Source organism: Amphiura filiformis, chromosome 11 (assembly GCF_039555335.1).
Source record: "Amphiura filiformis chromosome 11, Afil_fr2py, whole genome shotgun sequence".
Classification (NCBI taxonomy): Eukaryota; Metazoa; Echinodermata; class Ophiuroidea; order Amphilepidida; family Amphiuridae; genus Amphiura; species Amphiura filiformis.
Window position 1 is genome coordinate 28169023 of NC_092638.1, and position 12725 is coordinate 28181747.

At 39.2% G+C, this 12725-nt stretch overlaps 1 protein-coding gene across 1 annotated transcript in view; it reads left to right on the forward strand.

The window, feature by feature from the left end:
• Positions 1–12725, forward strand: part of LOC140164671 (U3 small nucleolar RNA-associated protein 6 homolog) — a 42659-nt gene that overhangs the window by 22789 nt on the left and 7145 nt on the right. The window contains exons 6-10 of the mRNA XM_072188016.1: positions 7445–7508; positions 8984–9102; positions 9591–9623; positions 11242–11368; positions 11739–11823. Coding sequence (XP_072044117.1) covers positions 7445–7508; positions 8984–9102; positions 9591–9623; positions 11242–11368; positions 11739–11823 — 428 coding nt within the window. The remainder of the gene's footprint in view (positions 1–7444; positions 7509–8983; positions 9103–9590; positions 9624–11241; positions 11369–11738; positions 11824–12725) is intronic.

A 12725-nucleotide genomic window follows, 5' to 3' on the forward strand; every position in this document is an offset into this window, starting at 1 on the left:
TGGAAGTGTCAACAGCGACAGCAACATCTGCGAAGCCGGCAAAGGTGATAGCAAAAGTGAGTCAAGCAAAAGTCAAAGATCCAAAGAGGGTTGCCGCTGGAAAGGCATTAGCCGTAAAAAACAGAGAAAAATTAGCAAAATTAAAAGCCTATGAAGCAGCGGAAACAACACGGGAGAACCCGTCCACCATAGGCAAACGTCATGTACACCTTCAGAAAAATCAACCGTGTCAAACTGGTTGTCAAGTCCAGTTCTTGTTGGAGGAGCGGTCGCCGTCGTTGGAGGGATAGTGGCATATGGGTATTCTACCTTAAACGATACGACTGAAAGCCCACCCACCGTGACCACAGCGGTCAACCGTCAACCAAAAGTCGATCCTTTCGGTGATTTTTAGTTACAATAAAGAAGATGGCAGAAACCAATCCAAACGTAAAAATGATCGTAAACGGTGCGTATCACGCAGCAACGATAAGCCTCGGTGTATGGGCTAACTCGTTCGTTATGAAAAAGTTCCTGAAATGGAAACCGGCTAATCTCTCGCAGCTTGATGCAGAGGATATCGGAAAGTTGACTTTGAGCGTCTTTTCGGCTACGATGCTCAGAGATTGGTTCGTAAAGCAAGGAATTCTTCCAGATCAAATTATGGCTTAGACGTACCGTCCAAGGTAGGCATTCTGCCTAGGTAGGTATATTAAAAAACCCTCTTAGCACTATTTGTGCTAAGAGGGTTTTTTTTTTGTTGTAAAAATAAAGAGAAAATGGCGTCAATCGCATTCATAGTTGGTGGAGCCGTGGTTAACGCTTTGGCATTTTCAGGAAGCAATTATCTGTTCAACTCTCTTAGTAGTTCGGAAGAACGCAAAAGACACGATCTCGCTCTCGAGAAACTTCAGCACGACCGAGATTCTTGGAATCTAGCGCGTCTTTCAAGGATAGATTACATCAACGATCAGTTGAAAAAACAGGGTCACGCGGAGAGAGCCTTTTCAGACGTCGATGACGCGATGAGACAGTATTATAATTTGACGGGAATTTTGATGGATCCTCTTCCACCCGAACCACATCTTTATGATGGAGAGTATCTCGATGAAGATCAAACAAAATCGATTCAGAATGGGGAGTTAGCTTTGCTCGGACTGGGATTGCTCGGAACCGGTGTGGTCGCTCTCAAATACTTTGGATAAAAGTATTTGAGTGGGAGCTGAACCTCTAATCTCTGGAAAATCATCGAGAGTTACGGAATAATTTCTTCGCTTGAGTAGGTAGAAGAGAACATAGTGGATATTGAAATTATTTCTCTCGGGTTTATTTCGTAGATAAATTTTCAGTATATTATCAAGATCACGTAACAAATTAGCCTGATCGTGCCAAAAATCAACGGGAGAATTGCCCGTAATTTCGTAGTAAATCTTGTGAACAGCGTTTGAAAAGACCTTGAGTTTTGGGTCTGATCTCAAGACTTTTAACAAGTCTTTTTTACTCAGGGACTCGAACAATTTTTTTTTTTAATTTGTCGATCAAATCGGAAGTACTCGTAACATTTCCTCGATAGACGTCGATGTATTCTTCAAACTGGTAGGTCTTGGTTTCACAGTACTTTATCGGTTGTCGAATTGGTCGATGTTAACTCGGGGTGAGTTCTCGTTAAGAGGTGCGTCATTTTCCAAACCACAATCATAACACACGTCGTCTATTATGTATTTTGAGTTGCAATTTTCACATTTTGGCGGAACTCTTTGCTCCACTCGTATGGGTTCTTTAAACAACCGATTGAATTCGGTACCGTATAGGTTGCAAATCGGTTTTTGCTCCGTTTTGGAGGTGGGTTTTCTTTTACACAATTTGCAAAAACAACGCTTGTATTTACTCGTACAATTCATTTTTGTAACAATAAAAAAAATCCTCTTTAGACTATTTTGTCTACCATAGGCAGAATGTCTAAAGAGGATTTTCTTAAACTGTTTTTATTTTCAAATCGAGGCTAAAAATAAAAGATGGCTGAAACTAAAATGTCTAAGGTTTACTACAGTCCGAGAGGGTATTGGAAGGGTGTTTCTGCGATAGACAAGCTGGCGATAGAGGCTGGAGTGACGAAAGAAAAAGCTAGAAATTTTTGAAAAAGCAGACTCAGTGGCAAATTTACCTACCACCTCCAAGTACATTCCCAGAGCAAAATTTAACGTAAGTGTACCTAATGAAGTTCATCAAGTCGATTTGTTGTTTCTCCCTCACGACAGACCGAGTAAAGGAAAAAAGCTTTACAAGTACGCGTTGACTGTGGTGGATGTCGCGAGCAGATACAAGGAAGCTGAGCCTCTGAGTTCGAAGGAATCTGGGGAGGTGGCTAAGGCATTTGAGAAAATTTACTCTCGAGTTTTAAAGTGGCCGAAGCTTCTGCAGGTCGATCCTGGAAGAGAATTCATGGGCAAAGTGAACGAAGTGATGAAAAAGCACAAGGTCGATATCAGAAGAGGGTTGCCTGGTCAACATAGAGCTCAGGCAATTGTTGAAAGATTCAACAGAACTTTGGCTGAAAGACTGTTTGGTCATCAGTACTCGCAGGAAATACTGATGGAGGCTCGTGGTCGGAAAAATGTGAGGTCTACCGAGTGGGTGGGTAGGCTTCCGGATGTGATCAGAGCTTTGAACAGCGAAGAGACTCGGCTGATAGGAATGAAACCGGTTGATGCTATCAAGAAGAAAAAGATTGAAACGATGTCTTCAGCTCCACAGAAGTTGAAAAATGAGATTGAAATTCCAGGTAACGTGAGATTGAGATATCTTTACGCTCCCGGAGAGTTGGAGGGAGGGGAGAGAAGACGCGCAACCGACCCCATTTGGTCTCTGGAAACTTACACGGTTGATAGTATCGTGAGGACACCGGGTGATCCAATTTTGTACTATTTGTCGAGGGAGCACCAAAGAGAGTGTTTGTTAGACAGGAGCTTATGATAGTACCCGAGGGTACACAGTTGCCACCCGACAGAGTTTTGAAGTAAAATTTCTTATTCAAGTTTTTCAACACAGTAACCGTGTGCATGTGTGAATTTTGTCCTCAAGTATGATTCGTTTGTCATCGTGCGGATCTAGGGCAACTTTGTTGACGGTTTCAGTGTACACCTCGTGCTTGTAACTCCTAATCACATTCATCGTTCTCATCAGAGGTTTCTCATCGAAGAGACAACGCTTGTAGTCGTCGAAGGTAATTTTTCTTTCAACGACTGCTTTTTTGACACCCTTACATCTCTTTTCCTCTTTTTCCTCATGCATTCTGTAAGAGTACAACTTTGCTCTGAGACCAACAAATTCGGTGATTTGCTTTCCTCCGGCTTCGTCTTTGAACATGCCGGGAACTTTTTTGTTCTTTCCGGTCGGAATTTTCGACGGATGATCGACTGGGTAGTTGGATATAGCAGTGGGTGAGCTCGTCTTCCTGATCGATGGGATCCATTTTCGGAACGAAGGAATCTACCACGATTTTTTTGCTGAAGGAGATGTACTTTTCCTCGTTGTTTGGAATACAGTCAATTTCACCCTCTGTCTTGCCAAGATTTTTGATGAAGAGGTGGGAGTCATAACCCGAAAGGTTGTGAAAGAATACCGGAAAGAACTTTGGTACTCTGTAAGCAAGATTGCACTGATTGTGAGCGGCTCCTCTGAATTTTCCAGTAAAGTGACAGTGATCTCTAACGGTGTAGTTTTTCTTGTTACTTGGGGTTAGAGGTTCCTTACAAATGTGACAGTGTGTGGACTTCTTGTAGATCTTTTGCTCTTTGGGGCTAATGATCATATTTTTTGCATGTATGTATGGATTGTTTTCCAGTTTCCAAAACCTGTCGTAAATTTTTTTAATGTTCTCCTCAAGTTTGTTCACGAAGATTTGGGATATGTCCTCATCCTCAGATTGTTTGGTGTACACAACCGGATCTTGGGAGTACACGGAATCATCGAAACACTTGATGTAGTAGCAAAAGCCTGAAGGTTTGTGCTTTTGGTATTTTGTCGTTTTTTGAAGGACTTCTGACTGGCGGGTTTGAATCGGTTTCGTAAAGGATTCAAAGTCAGCGTAGACGACAAATGGGACATTCTGTGACATGAAAAGGTGTTTGAAATACTGAGTTGTAAAATCACCGTCTTTCGTTACTTTAGGCATTTCAATCAACACGGTCTCGTTATTTATACAAAGTTCTTCATGCTCTGTTAGACGTTCTTCGGAAGTGTAAGATGTGTAGCAGTTTCTGCAGTAATATCGTTTCGCATGTTTTTGATAATCTTGTCCATGCAGAAGTCTGCTCATGCTCTTAATCACACAATAGTGCTCGGTTTCAACACCATCAGAGTTTTTTCCCAAAAACAAAAGAAGATCGTCGTGATGCTCTCGACCGATGTGAGGACTCTTTCTTAGAGGAGAGATAAGATATTCATACTTTGTGTCTCTGCACGAACCCTTTGGAGTAAATCCGCTACATTTATGGAAATTGTTGGATTGTTCCTTTCAAACTTGCCAATTTCTGAAAGAGGAGTTGGAAATGCGATGTCATCCCAGTTGAGGAGATCCGCTTTTGCTTTAAGCTTTTTGTCAATCCGATTTGGATTTTTGTCAACTGGATTGAGGGCTCGAGTAATAGCCCACTTGAAACACTGATCATCGCCATTTTTAAGATTGATGATCGCTTGCTTTTCGGTTAGAAATTCTGGAAGTGGAATATATGAAGCTCCTTGCATCGGTTGGTACTTGGCCATGTGAATCTCTAGGGATACGATCTCCTTGAATATCCAACCACTCCCACTGTTTTGGAATGTGGCGATATTCTCTAGAATTTGACTCGTCGTGGTTTCGTAAAAATCATCGAGATCCGTACCTGCTAGAATCTCCTTCGTGGTAGAACGAAATGCACTACCTATAGCATCAGTTTCACCAGTTTGCGGGTTTGTTTTTTCAAACAGACACTTGAGAACCAAAAGAACTTTTTTCTGTCTGTTGTTTGAAAAAAGGCTGATGATGCTTTGCTTGACAGTTGCAAAGAAGGTGTTGGGGTCGTAACCATCGTGTCCACCAATCGTGTACTGTTCGACGAAGTTGTTGAGAACCGAATCGATCTTTTTGGTCTTGAATGGATGACGAGGTTCTTTGGAAGGTTCCTGGATGTCGAGAATGTTAGAGGAAAGGATGAAATTTTCCTTGAATTTCTCATTGAGAACATCTTTGCTCAGTTTTGAGTATCCTCGGAGACCGGCATTTTTTGCGAGCGTGTTTAATTCCTTTCTGGTGTACTCTCCTCTTTGCCGTCTTTCTTCATTTTTTGCTTCCTCGATCGCCTTGTAATCCGGAGGGGGCTCGCTGATTAATTTTCTCAGCTCTTCCTTTTTCAGTTTTGAGTATCCTCGGTAGCCATGTTCTTTGGCGATTCGCTTCAATTCTGGAAGCGTTGAAAATGGTAAAATCGGTAGATCCATCTTGTTTTTATTATATTATTTTTAATCAAATTTATTTTTTTAAACCAGAATATTTATTTTTCTAAATTGATTTTTTCTGCTTTCTTTTTAGCATAATATTTTTTAGAAGCCATTTTATATGATTCTTTGTATCTCAAATATAGCTCTTTCGAATATTTAATCGGATTATGCAGTCCAAGTTCAGTACACAAATTTCCATCATATCGATTAATCATCGTATGATAACCAAAAAATCTATCTGGATTTTTCTTGTAACTAAGTTGAATCCACTGATCCTTGTAAAATACAAACAAATGCTTGTTTTCAACTTTTGACTCGAGAGTAATATCTTTTTCGATATTGTGATATTTTTAAACGCTTCCATTTTTATTATAAATTTTTTTTTTTTATACTAATTTTTTAAATCAAATTTTTGGATTGGTGGTGGGTTGAAATGCAGGGGGAGTTTTTTTCCGTGTAAATTTTTGGGAGGATTGGGAATCGAGGTGGGAGTGTTTTCTTTACACGGAGAAATGAGGGGAGGTTTAAGATTCTGGTGAATTTTCCGTGAGAATTGGTGGATAAAAAATCACAGAAGTTACACAGGTTTCTGTGATTTTACTGTGATTTAAAGAGTGGAGGTTTACACAGCAGTTACATAGCATTTCTGTGATTTTATGTGTAATTTGGTGGTTGGGGTCGATTTACACGGAAAATGACAGAATTGTGCTCGTAGGCCCCTTTCCCTACTACTCAAGGACATATTTTCAACATACCTGAAGTTGATGGTGGATCAAATTGTCTGACATTGGTTTTCAGGGGGGTAAAAAAATAAAAAAAATGTACAATTGGGGTTTTGCATGGGTAATATCTCAGCTAAAAGTATTCTAATAGGCTCAATATTGGATTTAGAGTAATGTCCTACCAAAGGGCTCTGACTGGCAAAAAAAATGGACAATAAAATTATTTTTACTTTTGGAGTTCTGACCCCCCAAAGTTGGTCCTGGATGGACGAAGTTGCATTTTGAGGGCCCTATATCTTTTAAAGTAAAGGAGTTACAAGTTTTCTGATGCCAGATTTGAATTCTACACAAATAAGTATCCCAGCATACATACTTTTCAAAGTTGTAAAGGGTTCCCTTTATACATTTATGGACCTCCAAACGTCGTCTTTCGCGTTGCGACACATTTTTTATGCTGACCCCCCCCTAAATTTCAAATTGATGCCACGGGAAAGCGAAATGGAGTATGAAGCTCAAATTTTGGATTTTACTTTCTCATCAATATCTACCACTACACAGAAAAAGAAAAAAAATTGAAGAGGTGCTGCGTTGCACATCCCTGGAGTTGACATGGAATGGGTCAGCTAATAAAAATTTTTGAAGGTATTTCGTTTTATACCGGAAGTGACCCCTTAATGACCTTTGACCCCAAATCTGTGTACACCACATAGACACTGGGTAATATCAATGCATGTGTGCTAGTGGCGTCGCTGCCCTACGTAAGTTGTGGGAGAAGATGCATTTTTAGTTGAAATCACGTTTTTGACCCCTATGACCTCTGCGTGACCTTTGACCCCATGAGTTTCATGTAACTTGTAGGTGCACGGTGAATGATCATTGTGACTAAGTTAGGTCAAAATCGATGTAAGCATTGAGTGCTAGAGCAATGTAAAAATTGACAGAAGAAAGAAGAAGAAGAAAGAACCTGTAAGAAAAAAGACACTAACGTCACGGCTGTGTAATTACTAACTTTATTAGACCAATACTTTCTGTATAAACATGAACTTCATGATGATATGTTCCCAGTTACTACAAAAGCAAAATCTTTGATAAATTTAGCACAGTTTAAAATATTTTTCATTTTGGCAAGGCAGTGGCACCAGTGCATGTTTCATTATGTGCAGCTTAAATCATACAAGCATTTGCATACAAAAATTGTATAGCAACTAATTCCATATGTATAATCTCTAAGACTATTTAATGATTTATTGTGATTGTGTTACCAGCATATGATGCAAGAACTAAGCAGAGTGTTTACTAGATTACTGAAAGTACATTCAGATAAACCAGGTAAGCCAACATAATTCCCAGGGGTCACTCCATGTACCGTGGGACTACGGTTAAATGCCACCGTCAAGACCCACTTTTTGAGCTCTTTTTCCATTTCAGAGGCCACCAATCAATTTCTTTTTCCATTCTGGAGACAAACATTTGAAGTCCCCATAAACATTTGGCTAAAGTTTTCTCCAAATTATGCTAAAATTAGCTTCAAATTTGAGCTCCAAACACTCATTTCTGAGAAATTTAGGGAAGTTTACCAAAAAGAGCACTCAACAAAGCCCCATTTCAGTTCTGGAGACCCCATTTTATGTCCTCAAAACTCTGGTCCAGCACCCGCATTTTTGAATTATGGGTGGCACTTGCCTACCAAAAATTGTTTGAGTTCCCCAACCCCGGACATAATTCAGGAATGTAAGTTTAAAATACTCCTGAAAACACTGCAAACTGTCTTCAGAAATGTGACTTTTTAATTACAGAATTTCAGTGCATATGAAAAGATAACATCTGCAAAAGTAGTAAATGTTTTGAGAAGGAGATTGGGGTAAATGTTAGATAATAGGGAGGGGCAGGAAACAAAGGTAAGAGTAATAGGCTAGCTGAAATACAGAGATGTGGAATGGCTAAGTGAGGGAAACAGGTGTTTATTAATAACAATTCTATTACCCCCACGACCCATTATTCACGCACTGTGATTTGTTGAAACGCGTCACGTGACAGACCATTAATTAGCGATAAAGTGTCAAGGGCAACAAACTTTATGTTCTTATATCATCTCAGCGCACAGCAAAGCGCACAGCACACCTGCTTATGTAGGGGAGAATGGAATGCCAGGGGTGTGTTATTGTATGTGCATACCTGCTTATAGGGGAGAATGGAATGTTAGGTTGTGTTATTGGCCCTCACCCATTATTTACGTTTTTACTGCCTCGGACACATTATTTTTGTGTAAAGGATCATGCATTACCCTTTATTTCTTAATTATATTCAGTGTTCGAAATAAGCACTTATCCTCTTGTCCTCTTGTCCAAAAATCACTGGGGACAACCATATTGAGATATGTACTTATCCTCTGGACAACCACTAATATTTTACCTCTTAAATATGACACATTTTGGGGACAACCAAAATGTTTTGAGGACAAGCAGAATTTATGCTTTAGTTGTCCTCAGGACAACCTCCATATTTTCCTTATTTCGGACACTGATTATATTCGCTGGCGAAGTGATGCATTGAACCATATCATGCTGATCACTCACACCTGTAAGATTAGTGTCTTTGAAAAGAACAATATTGTATTCAAACTATGACTGCAGACATGCACAGGTGATGAGTGCAACCTGCTTGTAGTACAGCGCGATATATTCAAAAATTGTTTTACCCTATTGCTATGGTAGTTAATGCTATTATTACATCACTTCGCGAGCGAATATCAACTGAGAAACAAGTCCAGTAACTACCTTTATATTCCAAACTTTGCTCTGCAGCTCTGTGGATCATGGCAGCGAAATTTCAAATGGAAGAGAACAGCTCATCAGAAAACGCCAGAGGTCTTATGTTACGAGCATTACGACATCATCCAAAATCACACAAATTATGGACAGAGGTAAGATACTTACACTAGGATCCACAACATGCTCATCTATCTGGGCACAGTTCTTTAACCCCAATACATTTGTACATTCATTAAATGAACTTTGAAAGTTTGGGTACAAAAACTCATACTCTGCCACTTGAGGTCAAATTTGGCACTATGATTGTTTAATTGGGATGAGGCCATTGTGGTCCATAGTGTTATTGTTATATACCATGTATGTTGGGCACATTTGGTTCATGTTGGTTGGGAGTGTAAAGACTCAAAGAATTCACGCAATACTGCTGATGTTTCATTCACTAAGTTTAAAGCATTTCCTTTATTTGATCTAGTTGATAATAATAGTTCATAAAATTTATGATGATATACTACAGTAAGAACACTTTCCTCTCCTCCTCCTCCTCCTCCTCCTGCTCCTCCATGCTCCCAAACCAACTTGCATTCCTTCTGTATCCTGTTTCATTTGTCAAAGTTGTAACTAAAATTTTACTTTCTTTCAGTATTTCCGGCTTGAACTAATGAATGCAGACAAGGTAGGTAGCACACTTTGAAGGGTTTGGTTCTTTATATAACTACGCTTTTGGATTCCGATTTTCAGTACTCGAAAGAGGGCCTGTCATGAAATTTCAGCAAGACAAACCCAATGCTGACTTCAGGATCAATCTTTGGCATTTCATGTTACTGTTTTGCAAGTCTGAAGTCTTACAAAGTATAACACACATGGACCAGTATAATAACATTTTAGAATTTGATTTGATTTGATTTTAGACCTGTGAAAATTGACGAGGGCCCATTTCAAACCCAACGTCCAAATGACTTAAAATTGTTGGAGGGCCCATTTCAAACCGAAGGCCCGAATGACCCTTGAAGTTGTCAGTTTATTTTTTTTTAAATTTTGTTTCTCTATTTATAATTCCCAGATTTGGCTGTTCCAGTTGAAATCCATATACCAAGACACTATGACCTTAATCTTCCACACAGAGGGTGTGAATTTGAAATGAGGTTACCTGAATGGGTGACTTCATTTGAAATCTACACCTCCTGAGTGGGAGATTAAGGTCATGTCTTCCATAGGGGGTGTATTAGTATTGACAGGTTCATTTAATGGGCCAGAGACGGTGTGAAAGCCCCTGGCATTGAGAAACTAAAAGACCTATAATTAAAGACAGAATTGAACAGACTAGTTTGCATCTGACGTCACTGTCAATCAAATTCCGTACGACCCTTGACTGGTTTATAGCGTGTAGAAGGAAGATTGATTCATCTGGTGCTGATTGGAGAAAAGGAATCACAGAAAATGGTGAAAAATTAAGTACTTTTACAAAGCAAATTTTCTAGGCATTGTTGACATGTTGCCTTCAGGAAATTTCCTACAATGAAGACCCTAACTTTTGAGATAGTTAGTGTATTTGAAGGTGCAAAATTAACCATACTTAAGGCATCATGTTTTGCTGTTGCGTTCAGAAATTTATCATCATAAACAGGGCCTGAGTTTGATTGATGGATGACGTCAGACGCAAACTAGTCTTTTTAATTCTGTCTTAAATTATAGTTGTATATAGTAAGCCGACATTGATAAATGGACTATCATACATGAGACGCATGTCACATTATTAAAGGAATTCCTTTTATAAAAATAAATAATCAAACTGATGTCGTATATTAAACCCCAAGGTGGCGAACAAACAAACCCTTGTTCTACGGTTGGACAAACCTTTCAAATAGGGTCGATTGGACAAGCATTTGTTGTTCTTATGTTTCAGTGAAAATAAATTAGCTGTGCCAAAAGGCCGATTCAGTATTTACCAAAAGATAAAAATACAATAATATACAAAAATTCCCAAAAGTTAAATCTGGATAGGTCGTGCCCTTGGAACAGAGTTGGGTTTTTAATCGTTTAATATCTAGCAGGATTTTCCAATGTTTTTATGAGGTCTAATTATGAGGTGTTATGTGGTGGGCAGATAGTAAAGGTGGTTTTCATGTGCAGAATGTAATTTCTGATGAAGATCAAGTGGACTTTGAACTCACTCAATTGCACATAGGCTAAAAATGCCAACCCACTTTGCACAGGACAACCCCGCAGCACTCCACATCTACCTCTTAACTAAACCTCTTTACCATGTGTGCATGTTTATTATCAATTGACAGCAAAGGAAGAGGTATGCCTTGCTGAAGCAGAGTCAGATAGAGCCTGATGAGGATGATATGAATGATGCTGTCATGCAGGGTGCTGTAGCTCAGATGGTGTATAAACAAGCTATGCAGCAGATGAGTGGTAAGTTATTAGTTTAAGTCTCAGTAGGGCTGGAAAAAGTGGAAAATTTTGTGTTTAGAGGTATTCTTGCATGCTTAAATGAAGAAGTAAAAAGAACTGAAACTTTAGTGTCCTAGCTATACTTAATATTGAGGAAGGGTTCTTGGATTGAGTAGCACACCTGGATTTTTTGTTTGTAGGGATGAGGGATTAAAACGAGAGGGGTAAAAATTAAGAAACTTGGCTTCTAATTTTGCATTTGTTTCCCAAAATATGGGATGGGTAGGAAGTTGCATACGCTTTGATCCCACTTTAAGTCCCACAAAGGAGTCTTTCTCATCTTTCATCTTTAATAATCTTTTCTTCCAAATTTGTTGTTCTCATTTTACAGATGATATTGATCTCCACCTAGCATTCCTACCAATATGTCAAAGGTTTGACTTCACACAACATATATTGGATGAGATCTATTCAGAGTAAGTGTTACATATAACTTGTGCAACATGTATATCAAACGTAAATTACCTCAACTAGACAGGAGAGGAATTTATTATCAGTTAAAGTATTTCTACAAGCACACCATTGGTTATCACAGCACTGGTGTGAGTGGTCAAGCTTTTGTCAGATACATCTATCATGACTTCTTCAGACTTCTTCAGGCTATTGAAGTCGGAGACACATCTGATGAAAGCTCAACCACTCACACAGAGACTGATGGCTGCATGGTCATTAGATGTGTTACTGATTTCATCAGGCTGATGAAGGCAGATACACATCTTACAAAAGGTCAACCATTCACATGTGGACTGACTGCAGTGGCGCTGTGATAACTGGCAGTGTACTCATATATCACCTTGTAAATAAGCGTTGTTCTCTCAAGTACATCAATAGACATGTATGTACCTTTGTTTATAAACATAGCTGCCACATCATCTATAGATGCTCGGTTATATTCAAAAGCAGTGCACTGCACATGTTAGTCCCCTGCTTTAAATATTCTGGTTTTTAGAATAGTGATTTTCTACCACAATAGAAAAGAAAAACAACTTTCTCATCATTCCCTTCCCTTTCCATGCATCTGGTCTTGAATTTTAGTTTTTGGGGCACCCATTTTCAAGGCCACTTGGTAAAGACAAAGAATGGCACCAAGGCCAACAAGTGATGAAGAATGCCTTGAAGTGATCTGGGACAAAAAGGCCAAAACTGAAAAAGGGCAGGCAATGGCCATGGTGGCCTCCCTGAAATTCAAGCCCTGCATTTGCATACTTTGAAAAAACAGATAAGAGTAAACTTAGTGATACTAAGTATTTTGAACTGCCTTGCATTGTGTGCATATAATTCTTGAATTGTTCACATTAATCACCTTACCTAATTTGCT